Source organism: Cololabis saira, chromosome 19 (assembly GCF_033807715.1).
Source record: "Cololabis saira isolate AMF1-May2022 chromosome 19, fColSai1.1, whole genome shotgun sequence".
In the NCBI taxonomy this organism is placed as follows: Eukaryota; Metazoa; Chordata; class Actinopteri; order Beloniformes; family Belonidae; genus Cololabis; species Cololabis saira.
The window spans coordinates 4,912,766-4,931,476 of record NC_084605.1 but is presented as its reverse complement, the minus strand read 5'-3'; the positions used below and the strand labels follow the sequence as shown (position 1 = coordinate 4,931,476).

The 18,711-nt window shown below is 38.1% G+C and overlaps 1 protein-coding gene and 1 pseudogene across 1 annotated transcript in view; one reads left to right on the top strand and one right to left on the bottom strand.

The window, feature by feature from the left end:
* The window catches only part of tmem94 (transmembrane protein 94), a 71,253-nt gene extending 64,575 nt beyond the window's left edge, over positions 1 to 6,678 (bottom strand). The window contains exon 1 of the mRNA XM_061708615.1: positions 6,462 to 6,678. Within this exon, the coding sequence (XP_061564599.1) occupies positions 6,462 to 6,485 (24 nt within the window). The 5' untranslated portion in view covers positions 6,486 to 6,678. The remainder of the gene's footprint in view (positions 1 to 6,461) is intronic.
* Positions 6,506 to 18,711, top strand: part of LOC133419753 (NLR family CARD domain-containing protein 3-like) — a 31,749-nt pseudogene continuing 19,543 nt past the window's right edge.

Genomic DNA, 18,711 nt, shown 5'->3' with positions numbered 1-18,711 from the left:
GTAGGATAAGGATTCACTGGTCGGACGGGCCCAAGATCTACAACAGCGCTGAAGACGCAGCGCGGGATATGCGGAAAAGAGGGCTGGAGACGGGTGAGCAGCGCGTCAGCGGGCCCTCGCTGGAGGAGCGGATCCAGAGAGCTTCGCCATGGCAACGCGTCGGAGAAAGGCAGGCGACAAACCAAGGACCCGGCGCACCCGAGGATGCCGGTCAGGACGCAGCGGAGAGAGCGAGAGGAAAGCTGCAAGGATTTAGAAGATGATGAGGGGATGATGAAAATGGATAGAGAGAGAGAGGGAGGGGGTTTCCAGGTACCACGGACGAGTTAAATGCCTCCTGTTTTTGTTTTTTGTTTTTTTTTTAAGTTGAAGAACACACGCTGGCTGGGTGAGTAAATTAATCCAAACAGTGTACAGATAACGGTGCCCCATCCACCCTTGTGTTTTTTTTTTTTTACTTTTTTTTTTACTTTTTCTGTTCTGATGGGCAAACTGGAGTTTTTTTTTTTTTTTTTAATTTTTATTACAATAGAAAGGGTACCATTAAGGAAGACTTGAAATGGGGATTTTTAAGACCACCCTCCCTCCTCAAATAAATGAAACTTCTCTAATGTTTAAGTTTACACGGGAATCGACGAAGGGAGCTGTCAAGTTAGTGACTGTTGGACTTATCTGGTAGTATGGGAAGGCCTATTGTAGGTCCATCCCTAACCACTAGGGGGGGGCTTCTGTTCAGGAAAAGTTACCCCCCACTCCCACCAACAGGGAGACAGGACCCATGGGGAATGAGGTCCTTTTTTGCGGGGGAGTTCAGTTTTTATGTTCGTTCATACTTTGTTCATGAAAAAAGGTTGGTTGACAACAATACAGTGGCGGGATTAGGCACTATTTCAAGGGAAACGAACGATGCAACATAATGATGTAATGATGGTGTCACTGAACGTTAACGGCTTGAACAATATCAAAAAAAGAAATACAATTTTATCTAAATTTAGGAGAGAGAAAATGCAGGTTATTTTCCTCCAAGAAACTCACCTATCGCAGGAGGAACATGTAAAGTTTAAAAAATTGGGTTACAGGAATTCATTCTCCAGTTCCTTTGGGCATAGTCACAAAAGGGGTGTGATGATACTGATCTCCAACATGGTAAACTTTGAACTGATTAAAGAAATCAGTGACAAGGGAAGATATATTATGGTCAAAGGGAAATTAGAGAATCAATTGGTGACACTGCTCAATGTGTATGCTCCTCCAGAAAGTGGGAAAGTATTTTATGAAAAAGTTTTTGATCTTATAAATTTAGAAACAGAGGGGACATTAGTGTGTGGTGGGGATTTCAATGTGGTATTGAATTATGGGTTGGACACTACAAGTACGAAGAGAAACAAACAACAAATTAATAGGTACATGAGTACAATTATGTCGGAAATGGATATTCAATTCAATTCAATTCAATTTTATTTATATAGCGTCTAATACAACAGATGTTGTCTCTAGACGCTTTCCAGAGATCCAGAACATGAACATAAACATAAACATAAACATAAACATAAACCCCCGAGCAATTATTATATAAACAATGGCAGGTAAAAACTCCCTTAGTGGGAGAAAAGCCTTAAGCCAAACAGGGGCAAGGAAAAACTCCCCTTTAGGAGGGAAGAAACCTTGAGCAGGACCAGGCTCATAAGGGGGGACCCTCCTGCCGAAGGCCAGACTGGGGGAGTCAGGGACGTCGACAGCACACAGCAGGCAGGTGGAAGCAGCAGCGGGATGACCAGAGGTGGGGGGGGGGGGGGGCGCCAGATATACTGGATGTTTGGAGAGAACTTCATCCACTTGATCGGGATTATACCCATTATTCAGCTCCACACGCTATGTACTCCAGAATTGATTATTTTTTAATGGGTAAAGGAGATATACACAAAGTGAGGGAATGTAAAATAGGAGTGGCTGATGTGTCAGATCACAGTGCAGTTTATCTGAAAATTCATATGGAAGACAGGAGGAAAAATACAATATGGAGACTCAACGAAGGCATACTCAATAATAAAAGACTAGTCAAAGAAATAAGAGGGGAAATAATTACATACCGAGAGGAAAACGACAATGGGGAAGTTGACCCAACAATCTTATGGGATGCCCTGAAGGCTGTGATTAGAGGGAGGCTGATTTCTTACACAGCATTTTTAAAGAAGGTTAAACTGGGGACATATCAGAAACAAATTGAAAAACTAAAAGAACTGGAACAGCAACATAAACGGTCAAAAGACTCAGACATACTGAATCAGATTAAAAATGTGAGGAAAAAAATAGATGATATATTGTTGGAAGAGGTGGAAAGGAAAGCAAGGTTTATGAAACAAACCTACTATGAGGGAGGATCTAAAGCCACAAAAGTTATGGCTAGACGCATTAGGAAACAACAAGCAATAACTAATATACATAAAATAAAAGATCCTGCGACCAATAAAACTCTATGTGAACCAGAAGAAATAGAAAAGGTGTTTGAGAAATATTATTGTAACTTATATTCACAACCCACTTCTATAGATGAAGAACACCTGACAGAGATGCTAGACAACTTGGATTTGCCAGCGATTGGCACAAACCAGAATGCAATATTGACTTCAGAAATTACAATAGAAGAGATTAAAGAGGCAATTAGCCGGGCAAAATCTGGGAAGTCTCCAGGAGCTGATGGAATGGGAGCTTCCTTTTACAAAACATTCAAGGAAGAGTTAATCCCACTACTCCAGGACTCATTTAATTATAGTCTCAGATCAGGCAGGATCCCCCCCTCATGGAAGGAAACCATTATTTCCATTATTCCAAAGGAAGGCAAAGACAAAGAATATTGCTGTAACTACAGACCCATATCGCTTCTAAATGTGGATTATAAACTTTACACCTCAATTATAGCCAAAAGATTAGAGACATTTATGCAGGATTTGGTTGATGAAGACCAGACTGGTTTTGTTAAAGAAAGGCAAACACAAGATAACATAAGAAGAAGTTTACATGTTATAGAATATATACAGAGCAAGGGGGAAAGTGCAGTTTTGGTAAGCATAGATGCCGAGAAGGCTTTTGATAGTGTGAGTTGGGTATTTTTATATAATGTATTAGGAAAATTTGGATTTAATGAGGAATCTGTGAATTGTATTAAGTCGTTATACCAGGAACCTATGGCAAGGATCAGAATAAATGGCAGTTTGACAAAACGTTTCACTTTGGAAAGGGGAACAAGACAGGGGTGCAGCCTCTCTCCAAGTCTATTTGCATTATTTATCGAACCATTAGCCCAAATGATTAGACAGGAGGAAGAAATCAAAGGGGTGAAAATAGGAAGGGAGGAACATAAGATAGGATTATTTGCGGATTTTTTTAAAGCAACCTAACGAAAGTTTCCCAAAATTAATTAGGCTATTGGAGAATTACGGAAAATATTCAGGTTATAAAATTAATGTAACAAAGACACAGATCTTGTCAATAAACTATTCCCCGGCCCAAGAGATAAAGGATACATATAAACTCGATTGGAATGCCAAATCGATCAAATACTTGGGAGTAAGTGTTACAAAAGGAATAGACAAGCTATATGAAGCAAATTACACTAAAATAAATCAAGATATTCGGAGAGACTTGGAGAGATGGTCTGCTATTTTTCTAGACTTCAGCTCGAGGATAGAAATAATTAAGATAAATGTTCTACCAAGACTCTTATACTTATTTCAATCTCTTCCAGTAAAGATCCCACCAAAGCAGTTTACTGAATGGGACAGGTGGATATCAAGGTTTATATGGGGAGGAAAGAAACCTAGGACCAGGTACAAAACTCTGCAGCTCCCTAAAGATAAGGGAGGAATGGCCCTACCGAACCTTCAGGAGTATTTCTATGCCGCACAAATCAGACCTTTGATATACTGGTGTAACAATGAGTATTTTTCAAGATGGAAAACTATTGAGATAGAACAGGCGGGCGTTGAAGTACGAAACTTGATAGCATATAAAGGCCTATTGGGGAAAATAGGTAACCATTTGAATGTAATAACTAAAAATACAATTGAAATATGGAATACCGTCGTTGAAAGGTATAAACTGGAGAAAGAGATAAAGAAATTGAGTTGGTTCGCATTTGATGATAGGTTTATACCTGGGACAAATGATAAAGGGTTCAAACAATGGGCAAACAGAGGGATCACAGCAATATGTACAATGGTTGAACGGGGTAAGCTGCAGAGTTTTGAGAAGTTGAAGGATAGATTTGGACTAGACGAACATGAACGATATCGCTACCTGCAAATAAAGGATTATTATGAGAAAGAGATAAAAACTGACACTGAAAGTGAGGTTGTTGAGGTATTTCAGAGAGCTTATGAAGGTAAAAAATGCAGAGTAATCTCAGCCCTTTATAAAAGTTTGATGTCATGTAGAAAGTATTCTTCCTTTTATATCAAAGAAAAATGGGAAAAGGAATTGGAAGAACAAATAACAGAGGAAGAGTGGTTTAATATCTGTAAAACACAGTGCACGTCCACTAGCTCCAGGATCTGGAGAGAGTTTAACTGGAAGAATATGGCCAGATTTTTTATTACCCCAAAGATTAGGAAAGGGGTGGTGTCTACTCAGCAGCCATGCTGGAGAGCATGTGGGCACATGGATGCTGATCATACACATATATTCTGGTCCTGTCAAAAGTTGAAGGGATACTGGGACAAAATATGGAGGGGTTTACAAAAGATAATAGGGTATGAGATACCAAAATCATGTAAGCTACTTTACTTGGGGAACTTAACACAAGATACGATACAGAAAGAAGATGAGTACCTTGTCAAAGTATTGCTGTCAGCTAGTAAAAAAACAATTACCAGAATGTGGTACAAAGTGGACCCTCCGACTGAGGAGCAGTAGATGTGCACTGTGGAAGAGATTTTTTTAATGGAGAAAATTACACATAAACTGAGACTACAAGAGGCACAATTTGAGGATAAATGTGAAAAATGGACTGATTACAGAAGACGAGAAGAGGACACCACCATTGTTACTGAACAAGGACACTGATATAAGGATGAGTGCTTAACTATGCATGTTTGATTTACCCTGACACTGTAATTGTTGAAAGAAAATTTGAATAAAAAATAAGTTACAAAAAAAAAAAAAAAGCCCAATGGGGCAAATGTTCAATAAAAAAACAGCATATTTGAAATCATTTCTTTGCCTTTTGTCAATTCACAAAATAATCGTAATCGTAATCGAAAATCGGATTTTGAGAGAAAAAAAAAAATCGAGATTTTATTTTTGGGCAAAATCGAACAGCCCTAATACATACTAGAATATAATGTGCAATATCATTCACTGCAACGTGCAATAGGTAAATATCCGTCTGTAAATATCAGTCTGTTATTTTATATACCAGTATTTTTATTAGGGCCTGAGCATCAAAGGTGCGAGGACCCTATTGTATCTGTGATGTTTATTATGGGCATGCCAAGTAGTGGCATTATAATAATAATAATAATAATAATACTACAGGGTGTCTACAGGTTTGACCGAGGTAAATTTAAGCCTTTTTAATACCATTTTCAAACCAAATTTAAGACCAAAAGTCAGATCTTGTCACTGCCAGATCTGACAGGTTCCAGCCCAGACGTGGTGGTAAACCCGCCGAAATAATGAAAAACCAACCCAAATCATACATTCTCTGTGCTAAACCCGTCAATTATTAAACGCTGAATAGATTTCAAGCTTCACAACACCACTAAATAGCCAAAAAAAGTTCAGGCTCCAAACAAAGACTACAATTGAATTGAGTAGATTAAAGCAAATCAAATATCATTGAGTTTATTGTTTATTTCTACTTTTCTCTGCCATAATGGAAACTTTTTAATTAATAATTTATCTTAAATATTTAGTAAAAACCAGGAAAAGTAGCCCAAATATATATTTCTTTAGGCTGAAACTTGCCCAACATAGCAACACAGATTTAGAACCTCCGCAGGAGATTCTCCTCAAAACGATGAAATAAACTTTTTAATGATGACTGGATACATTCCCTCTAAAATTAAAACCCTTGGATTGAGATTTAAGACACATTAAGAAATTTAAAGGCCTTATTTTAGTTAAAATTGATTTTTAGACTTTTTAAGGACCCGCAGCCGCTCTGTAATAATAATAATAATAATAATAATAATAATAATAATAATTCCTATAATTCTAATTATAGGAATCATTATAGGTCAAATAAATAGTCAACCTACAGTCAGGAAAAAGGAGAAGGGTCAGAAAAATAAAGAATCAAAAGATACTTTCTAAACATATTTAGTGTTTTTTTTCAAAATCAAACAAATTAGAAGCAACAAAAAAAAGAAAAAACAGAAGTGTTTGTGTGAAACTTCCTCCGTTGCACTGAAACATCCGTAAATCACGCAGGAAACGAGGAAACTGCCCTCTACCAGGCTCACCTGTTTCTTATCCAGTGTCTCCATGGCAACCGGAGGCCGTCCACATGCTCCGGTCCTCGCAGGCCCAACCCGCCCAGCGCCGCCTCAGTCCGGTCGCTCCGCCGCCGAGGCCCCGAGACCGGCGAGTCCAGCGGATCCTCCCCGTCCAGGAAAGCCCTCTGCCAGCGTGGAACCGCACCGGGGCCGTACCGGGACCGGAGGGAGGGGGGGTCCTCACGGGCCTGCGGACAGCAGCGTTTGTATTCAGCCAAGTGGGTTAGGGTTAGAGAACAAAGCCCCCGCTGGACTCCCGAGTCAGCAGTCTGCTGCCCCAAACCCCCCCAATCCCCACTATTCTCTTGTGGTGCGTCCGAAATGCCACTCTAAACAGTATATACTCAGAAAGTATACTTTAGTTCGGCCCACTTTTGAGTAAATATCAGTAGTGTGCATTATTAGGACGTACTACTCAGAGACACACCGCACTTCCTGCCGTTGGGAGGGGGTTACCATGGTAACAACTCCTGTCACAGCAGCAGTATTATTATTATATACGAATATTATATTATACTTAATATTATACTTATGACATATACATATCTGCCCAGCACTTAGCAACCAAACACTGCTGCATTGCATTGTGGGAAGTTTCTGCTTAGCTAGTGTCCATCAATCCATACTAATACATTTCTCCAGAATGAGTATGGATAGTACATACTATTGTGTACGTACTAATGTTTCGGGCGCACTAAAAAATCTCACATACTGTTTTTGTTACCCATTATGTAAATGTAATGTAAATGTACTTTATTTATATAGCACCTTACGATACATTAGGGGTGTAACGATACACTAATCTCACGAAACTGTACGATACACGATATTGAGGTCACGATAACGATACGATACGATATTATAGTAGTATTTTTTTTAACAACCTTGAATGAGGAACATTTGGAAAAAATGGTCTTTTATTTGAAAGACACAAAATACAAAACAATACTGTACGTTTGCCCTATTGTTACAGTTTGTAATGCTTTATAACTGTTTAAGTTTTAAAGAGAAAGCCAGGCCAACCATTTTCCACAAACTGAACTAAAAGTAATTGTCAGGTTTGCATTATGCATCTTCAGTTTCATACAAGTACAAATATTTAGCCACAAACTGAATAGTTTCTCTCATGTATGATTTGAATTTTTTCTTTTCCTAACTAAAATTAAATAAATAAAGTGTAAGAGGAGATTTATTTTTGTTAAGAAGGTTATTTTGGTAATTCAGGGTTCATTATTTTATAAATCTATTCTTTCTATTCTGATGTAAATCAGGGACTATAATGACACTAGTCAGTTTATCTGTAGTGATTAGTCTGTTTTAGATTGGGCGGAGTGATACGCCACAGTACGGCACTAGGTGCTGTGTTGATGATCTAAAATCCTACACTGTTGAGGGACATTAAAGTACACTGGAACTCAGCAGAAGTTTCCCCGTGTTTATCCTACTCACCACCCCAAAAAGGTTTAATTTAATAAGGTAAGGCTTAACTCTACACCAGCCTTACAGAAGTAAAAGTTCAGAACTCAAAACCCCCCAGGAGCCCCGTGATCGGGACGTAAAACGGTACTAGTTTCTTCTGAGCGGAGTTAGATTTTGGTCCGCGGGTCGAGGCGTGGTCGGATGCGCGTTACTAGTCAACAAAATAGATTAATATTAATAACCCAATATCGCGATACAGTTTGTCACCTCCACGACACGTATCATGATGTTTTTGAATCGCGAAATTTCGTGGCACGATATATTGTTACACCCCTACCTTACATTGACCTACAGGTGAACCAAAGTGCTTTACAGAATAAACATACAATCAAGACAAAAAGTGCTTGCAGAATAAAACAAGAATAAAACATATAAAAGAACATATAAAACATCAAGACCAAAGTATAAAAAAGTGTCGCCACACTACTGGGTATTAAAAGCCACCCTGAATAAATACGTTTTCAGTGTAGATTTAAAAAGGCCCAGGTCAGAGATCATTATTCCAGAACGTGTAGCAACTGAAAAGGCTGGGCCATCCCAGAGCTTCCGCTTTGACCTGGGCACTTCCGTTGGTTGGAAGATCTCAGAGCTCAGCCATGCTCACGCACCGTTAAAAGCTCTGATAAATAAGGAGGGTCAAGGCCGTTCTCATATGGGTGGAAGTATGGGATTTCAGACGCAGCCCTGGTCTTAGTGGAGCGGGCTCAGGAACTGGGCCGTTAGGAACCGGTGGAGAGGTTCTGATACCACTCCTCCTCCTTCCAGTCACGACTGGTTGTTGGCCGTACAAAATCAAACATTTCTTTTTAAAACTTTAACACCAAATTAAAGCTGCAAGCAGCGATGAACGGGCCCTCGCACTCACGGCCACCGCCCCCATAAGCATATCAGAAATGACACCACCCACGACTTCCTATGTCAAACCATTCAAAAGTTATAGCAGAAAAAAGGGACAACCAATCAGAAGAAGGGGCGGGGCTAATTAAGGCCAACGAAGCTTAAGGACTCATTACAGAGTCCCATGACACCACCCACGACTTCCTATGTCAAACAATTAAAATGTTATAGCAGAAAAAAGTATTCTAGGGGGCGCTGTTGAGCCGTTAGGCCACGCCCATTAATGCAAACCATGAAATATCAAATTTATCGCCAAGTCTGTCTTGCATGCAAAATTTGGTGACATTTGGAGAACTATCAAATATGGACCAATCACATGAAGGGGGGGCGCGCCTTTTGGCGTCTAGCGTCGCCACGGTAACACTTTTGAAAGAGAAAAGTAATGCGTGGTGTCGCAGGATGGAGAAGCACATTTTGATGTATAACACACCTGGGTGCACGTTACGGTTCGGGCTGAATTAACTGCCGAAGGAATGGCATAAATTTCGCCAAAATGACACAATTTATTCAAAATGGCCGACATCCTGTTCGGTTTCGGCCATGGCTCCAAGAGACTTTTCTTTAAGTTGTGCCATGATACAGGTGTGTAGCGATTTTCGTGCATGTACGTCAAACCGTATTGTGGGGCTTGAGGCACAAAGTTTTCCGGGGGGCGCTGTTGAGCCATTTTGCCACGCCCATTAATGCAAACCATGAAATATCAAATTTATCGCCAGGCCTGGCTTGCATGCCAAATTTGGTGCCTTTTGGGGAACTATCAAATATGGACCAATCAGATGAAGGGGGGGTGCGCTTGTTGGCGTCTAGCGTCGCCACGGTAACACTTTTGAAAGAGAAAAGTAATGCGTGTAGTCGAAGGATGGAGACGCACATTTTGATGTATAACACATCTGGGTTCACGATACGGTTCGGGCTGAATTGATTCTCGAAGGAATGGCATATATTGCTCCAAAATTACGCGATTAATTCAGAATGTTCAAAATGGCCGACTTCCTGTTAGGTTTCGGCCATGGCGCCAAGAGACTTTTCTTTTAGTTGCGACATGATACAGGTGTGTACCGATTTTCGTTAATGTACGTCACACCGTATTCTGGGGCTTGAGGCACAAAGTTTTTTCTGTCGAACCAATCAGATGAAGGGTGGGTGCGCTTTTTGGCGTCTAGCGCCGCCACGGTAACGCTTTTGAAAGAGAAAAGTAATGCGTGTTGTCGCAGGATGGAGACGCACATTTTGATGTATAACACACTTGGGGGCACGTTACGGTTCGGGCTGAATTAACTTTCGAAGGAATGGCATAAATTTCGCCAAAATGACACGACTAAGCTTAAGGACTCATTACAGAGTCCCATGACACCACCCACAACTTCCTATGTCAAACCATTCAAAAGTTATGGCAGAGAAAAGTATTCTAGGGGGCGCTGTTGAGCCGTTAGGCCACGCCCATTAATGTAAACCATTAAATATCAAATTTTTCGCCAGGCCTGACTTGCATGCAAAATTTGGTGACTTTTTGGGCACGTTTAGGGGGGCAAAAAGGCCCTCCTTTCGTCAGAAGAACGAAAGAAAAAAAAAAAAAAAAAAAATTCCTACAGATACAATAGGGCCTTCGCACTGAAGGTGCTCGGGCCCTAATAAGGAATAACTTTAGTAAAAACTAAGTTATATTATATATCCAAACATTCCTGGAAAATCTGACTGGAATGTCAAATAAAAAAATATAAATCCAATTAGTTATGTTTTTCTGCATAAATGTCTCATAGAGTTTGGACCGATCGGCACCGGAGAACTTAAAAGCTTGGAATCAGGAGTTTGTGTCTCTCAGTGTTTACGGACTAACTCTGATCTAAATCTGATTTAAAATGAGTAAAAATTACCATGTAAATACTTAATTCCGAATTAAAAAATGGCCATTCCGAATTAAACTTAAGTGGCTGGTTTATTCCGATTTTATATCCAAATAGAATAATTCCGCGATCATGTAAACACTCATTCCACTTTAAATTAATTCCGGTCTTTCTTTCTGCTCGTTCCCTCCCCCGTCTGTCTCCATGATCTTATATTCCGCGCTGGGCTGGTTTTCCAAACAAAGTTTCAAGATGGCAGCACGCAGTAAACGCTGGTCAAGAGCAGAGAACATTTATTTAATAAATAGCTTGGAGGATCTGGAAATAATTAAAAGAACAGATGGAAACAGGAAACATCAAAATTGTGAGCTTTTCAAAGTTGTAGCGGCTAAGTTAGTTTTTCTTCCGGTAGTTTAACTTCCGGTCCCCCCCCTATCCAATCAGAACCTTCCCAACCCCCAGACCTGGAGAGGAATTGGAGAAAGACCATCAAACGTGTTTTCCATGTAAACCTCAATTCAGAATGACTATTTCCATGTAAACTCGAAGGAAAATAGTTTAATTCCGAATTAAAAAACATCATGTAACCGTAATTTTTATTTCTGAAAACTGATTTTAAATCTATGAAAACCTGTCTGGGATATTTTTCCTCACCATCATTTTAATTTGTGATCTAGAACCTTTAAAGTACTTTATGTATCATTCTTTATGATTTAAAAAGATAAGACAGTCTCTTAACTGTTGATAAAAGTCATTAAGGTAGAACTAGTTAGACTAGTTAGAAATAAGGCGGAAGACAGAAGAAGAGAGGGAGGAGCCGGGTCAGAGCGGGGCCAGTGCTGAGTCATCGTTCAGTCATCTGGGAGGTGTTTAATGTAAATAAATGACTCGACAAGTTCTCTGTTAGGAGAGTTAATGATTACTGCCTGGATGTGGTCTGGACCTGGGGCCTCATTTATAAAAGAGTGCGTAGGAGTCATACCTAAAGTGTACGTGTGCTCAAAAGCCGAAAATGGCGTGCGCACAAAAAAAACGTGTGCACGCACATCTGCACGCAATGTTCTCTTTATAAATCACAGTCCAGCTGGAAGGTTGCGCACGTGAATTCGCCTCATATCCCGCCCTCTACACGCCCACTTTCTACGTTGAATGGTCATGCAAACTACATGATGACTGTATTTGCATATATATGAGCCTGCTGAGCATGTGCAGCGCCACCTACAGTCTGTTTCTGCTGCGCGTCAGAATGAATGAGACGTGTCGAGCCACCGTGCCACTAAATTTCATGGAGACCGAGATGGAGATGTTGTGGATGAGGTGGAGGCAGGAAAACCACATTATTTGGTGGTCACAGTAGTGGCATCACTAACAAAAAGAAAGCGAGTGAGTGGCAGCACGTCGTTGCTGCGCTAAACTCCGTGAGTGCCACGGACAGATCTGTGGCAGAAAAAAATAAGAAGTGGTGTGATCTGAAGATGGAGGCCAAGAGGAGAGTGGCCCGGCACTCCACACAGACATACAAAAGAGCAATAATACAACTCAAAAAGGGTGAAAAACATTCACTAGAATTCCTGAAATAATAAATTGAAACAAAAATAAAAGATTAAGTAACCAACCAAAAACCATCCACATCTTAAGTAACAATATTTGCAACTATCACCAGATCTGTATCCACTTTTGAAAAAAATAGTTTGCAACGACTTTATAATTTATAATATACCTATACCACTATTTATAGTAATATAAATATACTATATAACCTAATATACCTATACAAGAAAATACCTATACTACTATACTCAGTGTTGGGTAACGAGATTACATTTGCCAGTAACGCAGTAATGTAACGCGTTACAGTTGTAATTTGGGTAATCCCGTTATAGTTACTCTAAAACAAAGAAAAATTACGTTACTTTAGTTACTTTAAGCTTTTCAGCTACATGTAGAATGGGAGAACAGAAAAGAAAATCAAACTTGCCTTTCATGCGTCTTCACGCGTTGCGCAACACTTGTCTGACTTAAGGCTGATTTATGGTTCCGCGTTAAATCGACGCAGAGCCTACGGCGTAGGGTACGCGGCGACGCACACCGTACGGTGCACGTGGCCGCGTACCCTACACCGTAAGTTCTGCGTTGGTGTAACGTAGAACCATAAATCAGCCTTTAACGTGATCTTACGGGATTTTACGGGACTTCTGGTGCTGATCTGGGCACTGCAGTAATAAGGTTCCAACTACAGGACTGTCTCAGAAAATTAGAATATTGTGATAAAGTTCTTTATTTTCTGTTATGCAATTAAAAAAAACAAAATTGTCCTACATTCTGGATTCATTACAAATCAACTGAAATATTGCAAGCCTTTTATTATTTTAATATAGCTCATTACGGCTTACATTTTAAGATTAAGATTCCCAGAATATTCTAATTTTTTGAGATAGGATATTTGAGTTTTCTTAAACTGTAAACCATAATCAGCAATATTAAAATAATAAAAGGCTTGCAATATTTCAGTTGATTTGTAATGAATCCAGAATGTATGACATTTTTGTTTTTGTATTTGCATTACAGAAAATCACAATATTCTAATATTCTGAGACAGTCCTGTATGTGTTGTTCATTGGTGTAGCTCAGGTGATATTGCGGAGTAATCCAAAAGTAATGTAAGTGGTAATGTAACTAGTTACTTTCAGCAACCAGTAACTAAGTAGTGTAAGGGATTACTTTTTTTAAAAGTAACTAGTAATATGTAATGGATTACTTTTTTGAGTAACTACCCCAACACTGTATACTATATATATACACTCATAGCCTACAGTAATTTAGAATATATTTACTATTACATTTATAATATACTTACAATTTGCAAAATAATCACAATCCTAGGACCGATCATGACCTGCTTCAGGTCGCTACGGGATGTTGCGTATTTGCTCCTTCAAAATAAACTACCCATGACATGAATTGCATTACACTTTGTGAACATTATACGATAAAGAGAAAAAAAAACAACAATTCTATGGCTTTATTTGATATTCATTCAGTCACTGGCCTTTATTTAACCAGGCAGGTCGTTAAGAACATTCTTATCTACAATAACGGCCTGGTAAGAGACAAGGACGTGGTTTAGGGAGTAAAACAGTGAAACTGTAGCTGTACTAAGGTATAAAAACATCAGGAGGATTTTCATGTCAAAGCAGCAGAATGGTGAGAACAGGAACCAGGATCAGCCTCACCTTCTCCTGCTCGGGCCGAGGTCCCGGTTCCAGGCTCGGGTTCCAGGCTCGGGTTTCCCGGTCCGGGTCTCGGTTCCTCCGTCTAAGCCGCGAGCTCCGGTCCGGGTGTGGGGTCTGTGTTTGGGCAGCAGCTCTCGGTCCTGACGGTCCCGCGTCTTCAGGGTCCAGCAGCAGCCATGTTGGGGGCGTGGCCTCACTGACAGGGACAATCTGATTGGACGCTGTCTTCTTCTTCTTCTCTAGGTTTAACGGCGGATCACAACCGACGTTACTAGGTTATACCGCCACCTGCTGTACTGCACCGGAGTTTGTTTGTTTTGAATCTTTATTTCGGCTTGTACACACTTTTTAATTTTCAATCAAATCTGTAGAGCTATTCTACCACGGAGTATTAGGGCCAAACTAAGAAAAAAAAAGGAAATTACGAAAATAAAGTCATAATAATATGAGAATAAAGTCGTAAAATTACGAGAATAAAGTCATAATGTTGCAAGAATAAAGTCGTAATATTTTGAGAATAAAGTCGTAATATTTTGAGAATAAAGTTGTAATATTACGAGAATAAAGTCGTAATATTATTAATAAAATTAAAAAAAAAAATAAATTTATTATAAATATATAAATATAACTTCACAAGATGCTCAATATTCAACATTTTAACACACTCTTCCTGTTAGAGTTATCATAAATTACCACTTTATTCTTGTAATATTACAACTTTATTCTCATAAATGATTACCACTTTATTCTTGTAGTATTACGATTTTATTCTCGTAATGTTACGACTTTATTCTCGTAATATTACGACTTTATTCTCGTAATGTTACGACTTTATTCTCGTAATATTACGATTTTATTCTCATAATATTACGACTTTATTCTATTACGACTTTATTCTCGCAACATTATGACTTTATTCTCGTAATTTTACGACTTTATTCTCATTATATTATGACTTTATTCTTGTAATTTCCAATTTTTTTTTGTTTTAGTTTGGCCCTAATACTCCGTCGTACTATTCCACTTCCCTTGAAATACATAGAAAATATTCTTACATACTCAAATGTGATTGTCAAACTGCCTGATTTAAAAGTCGGTGAATTGAAATTTGGTGAAAGAAAGTGTAATAACAAAATACTTGGAAATGTGTTTAAAGAAAAGCTATTCAATGATATCAAAAAATCAACAAAAATGAAGGTAACAGATAATGAAGTAACGTTAACAAAGACATACAGCAGTTATCTTCAATGGCCAATTTCACCCAAAGCAAAAGAAATTCAGTTTAAAATAATAAACAATATTTATCCTGCTGCTGAAACCCTAAGGAGAAGGTTCAATTTTGATGTAGATCCTTGTGTATTTTGTAAAACAGAAAGCGAAACAATTGAACACTTATTAAAGTTAAAGATTGGGATCAACAACTGTTTGTTCAGCAAGTTTCAGGTCATAATTTATATGATGGTCTGCCAAAGAAGGAATCCAAGATGGTGAACATAATTCTCATTTTGGGTAAATATCATATACATAAAAATAAATGGAAAAACAGCAAACCCTCCATAGTATGCTTTAAAAATGAAATAAAAAATTATATAACATCTATAAAGGTACTTTCAAAAGAAAATCAGTCTCTACATGATTTATATGAAACCATGTTAAAGTCTCTTGCTCTTTAATTTACAAATTTTGCTACACTTAAACACTTTTGTTGGAATGTCAACCCCTGTGATTATTTTATTTTGTGATTATTTATTTATTTTATTTCTATTTAATCTAGAAGATTATCTTGGAAAAAAATGTATAGATTTACATATTCGCTTGTGTGTTGTGAACTTGTGTTTCAGTTGCAAACTAATGTTTCCTCAAAGGAATTTTGTACTTTTGAAATGTTGAATAACGTTTGTTAAAAAAAAAACACTTTTTACAAAACAAGATGAAAAGGTAAAAAAAAAAAAAACATTTCTTTTGCCGAAAAGGTGTAGCTGAAGCCGTAGTTTATAGTGCCTACCCTTTTTTCTTATGATCAGCTTAAATATGAGACATCTACGACGGAGTATTAGGCCAAACTAAGACAAAAAAATTGGAAATTACGAGAATAATGTCGTAAAATTACGAGAATAAAGTCATAGCCTAATGTTACGAGAATAAAGTCGTAATATTACGACTTTATTCTCACAACAATATGACTTTAATCTTGTAATTTTACGACTTTATTCTCGTAATATTATGACTTTATTCTCGTAATATTACGACTTTATTCTCGCAACATTAGGCTATGACTTTATTCTCGTAATTTTACGACTTTATTCTCGTAATTTCCAATTTTTTTTTTGTCTTAGTTTGGCCCTAATACTCTGTCGTAGACATCAGCTTTACTCCGTTGAAACAAACAATACATAAAAAGACAAAAATAACTAAGACAAAACACAAAATTGACATTTCACATTCTAGAATGTTCCCGATAGTATGTACTCTATATTCATAGTGTTTTATATTTATTTACAGTATTTTCTTTAAACATTTCCTTAAACTTGAAGATAGAACTACACTTTTTTAGGTTCTTATTACAACTATTCCAAATTTATCTAGCCTTAATTGATGTTCATCTCTTTTTAATATTAGTTCTTGCTGTCGTCGTCTCAAACATGAGTTTTCCCCTCAGATCATAGCTGGTTTCTTTTATCTGGAACAAATCCTGAATGTAGTTTGGAAGCAGTTTCTGCTGGGCTTTAAAGGCAATTAAATTCTGCTCTACTATATCATGGAATTTTAAAGTATTATATTTAATAAAGAGATTATTTGTTGGTTTATAATAGTCAGATCTATTAATTATCCTTAACGCTCTTTTCTGTAACAGGAAAATAGGGTTTATTTTTGTTTTATAGGTGTTACCCCAAACCTCCACACAATAAGTCATGGAGTCATGGAGTCATGGAGTGTGTAACATCAGGATAATTATTACATCACAGGCCAGTTGTTCAAAAAATGTAATCTGGATCAAAGTGATCCGGATTTGGAAATCCCATTTTATTCTATCCAGGATCAGGTAATCCGTCTTAGTTTCATGCCGGTTTTTCAAAGCAACATTGGATTGGATCACCCTGATCCAGATACACAGTTTTCAAGATTACCAGTGCTCTAAATGGGACAACATATAACAATGTGGCCTACCAGCTATGTAAAGAACAACAGGTAGAAGAGCCAACATGGGGTCACTTTAAGTGTATTGTCTTGCACAACATCGCTAGCAGGCGCAATGTCCCTCTCTGTGATGACGTTTGTGATGCACCTGAGCCGGTGAAGAACCAGACCAACCTCTGAGCCGGTTGAAGAACCAGACCAACACCTGAGCTGGTGGAGAACCAGACCAACCTCTGACCTGGTGGAGAACCAGACCAACCTCTGAGCTGGTGAAGAACCAGACCAACCTCTGGCGTTCTGTCAGAATGAGGGACTGACTGGACGTGGAGTAAGGGATGCAATAGTTAGAAATGATTTTTGACAGGTTCATTTTTGATGATTGTTTCTTTGATATTAATATACAGTGATGAATTACAGAAAAATTGAATATTTTATTTTTGTTTATTGAAATCTGTTTGGGGGATTATTTCATGGTGACATAACTAAGGAGGGGGGGGATAACTAAGTAAAGTAAGATAACCACATTTATATCCTATTGTCTATCCCTGCATCTTTGAGAAAGACAAGGATTTCCTTATAACAATCCCTCATCACCTCACTCCTCCCTAATAACCAACTAAACTCCATTCCCGTCCCAGCTTGTAATCCTGTCTCTTAAAGCGTTCCTTTCTACCTCATACTTGCCACATTTAAGAAGCACATGCTCTACATTCTCTGTGACATCACACTCATCACATTTATCAGACACGGACTTTGCTATTAAGTAGGGCTGGGGATCGATTCAAATATCAAGAATCGATTCGATTCCGATTCTTAAGATTCAGAATCGATTATCACGATCCGATTCGATTCGATCCGATATTGATTTGGGTTACTGTTAATAAAACTGTTTTTTCAGCTGTTGCATGAATTATATGACTGTCTAGTTATGCAACATATTACTACTAGTATTATACTGAGATTAAACAGCAAGTATTGCAGCTAATGATGCTGTAAGGACCAATCAGCTCCCAGAATGCTGATAGAACTGAAACAGAAACATCATGTGGGTCAGAATTACCAAACAGATCCAGGGAGGAAACAGAGACGCATGAAATCGGTTTTAATTTTTCCCCATTTATGAGAATTTGGTTTTTAACAAATGTAACCCCAAGACAAGAGATAAGCAAAGAAATATAGACAATTTATGCAATTATAACTGAAAACTTTAATGTTTTCATACCTTTAAACATATTTAAAGGCTAAAACATGGCACCAGTTATTCTCCTGTTCAACAAAATATTCCTTTTTTGGGCATAAACAAAAAAGTACCAAAAGTTGTAATGTAGTGATGAACATTTATTTATTTATTTATTTATTTTTTAAATCGATCTTTAGACATATGAATACATTTTTAGGAAATAATATGAGAATCGATTTAAAATCGGAGAATCGATTTTTTCAACACAGGCCTAAAATACAGAGTTGATTTTAAACTAGTATGACCTAATCTTAATCTAGACATGATTACTTCCTCTCTCCTACACTTTCCTTTGAAAACCTTCACGTTAATTGACTTCTGTATGTTATAAAAATGTCTCCCTTTTACACCGTTGTCCCACACCTTCTGCCATGAATCCCTCACTG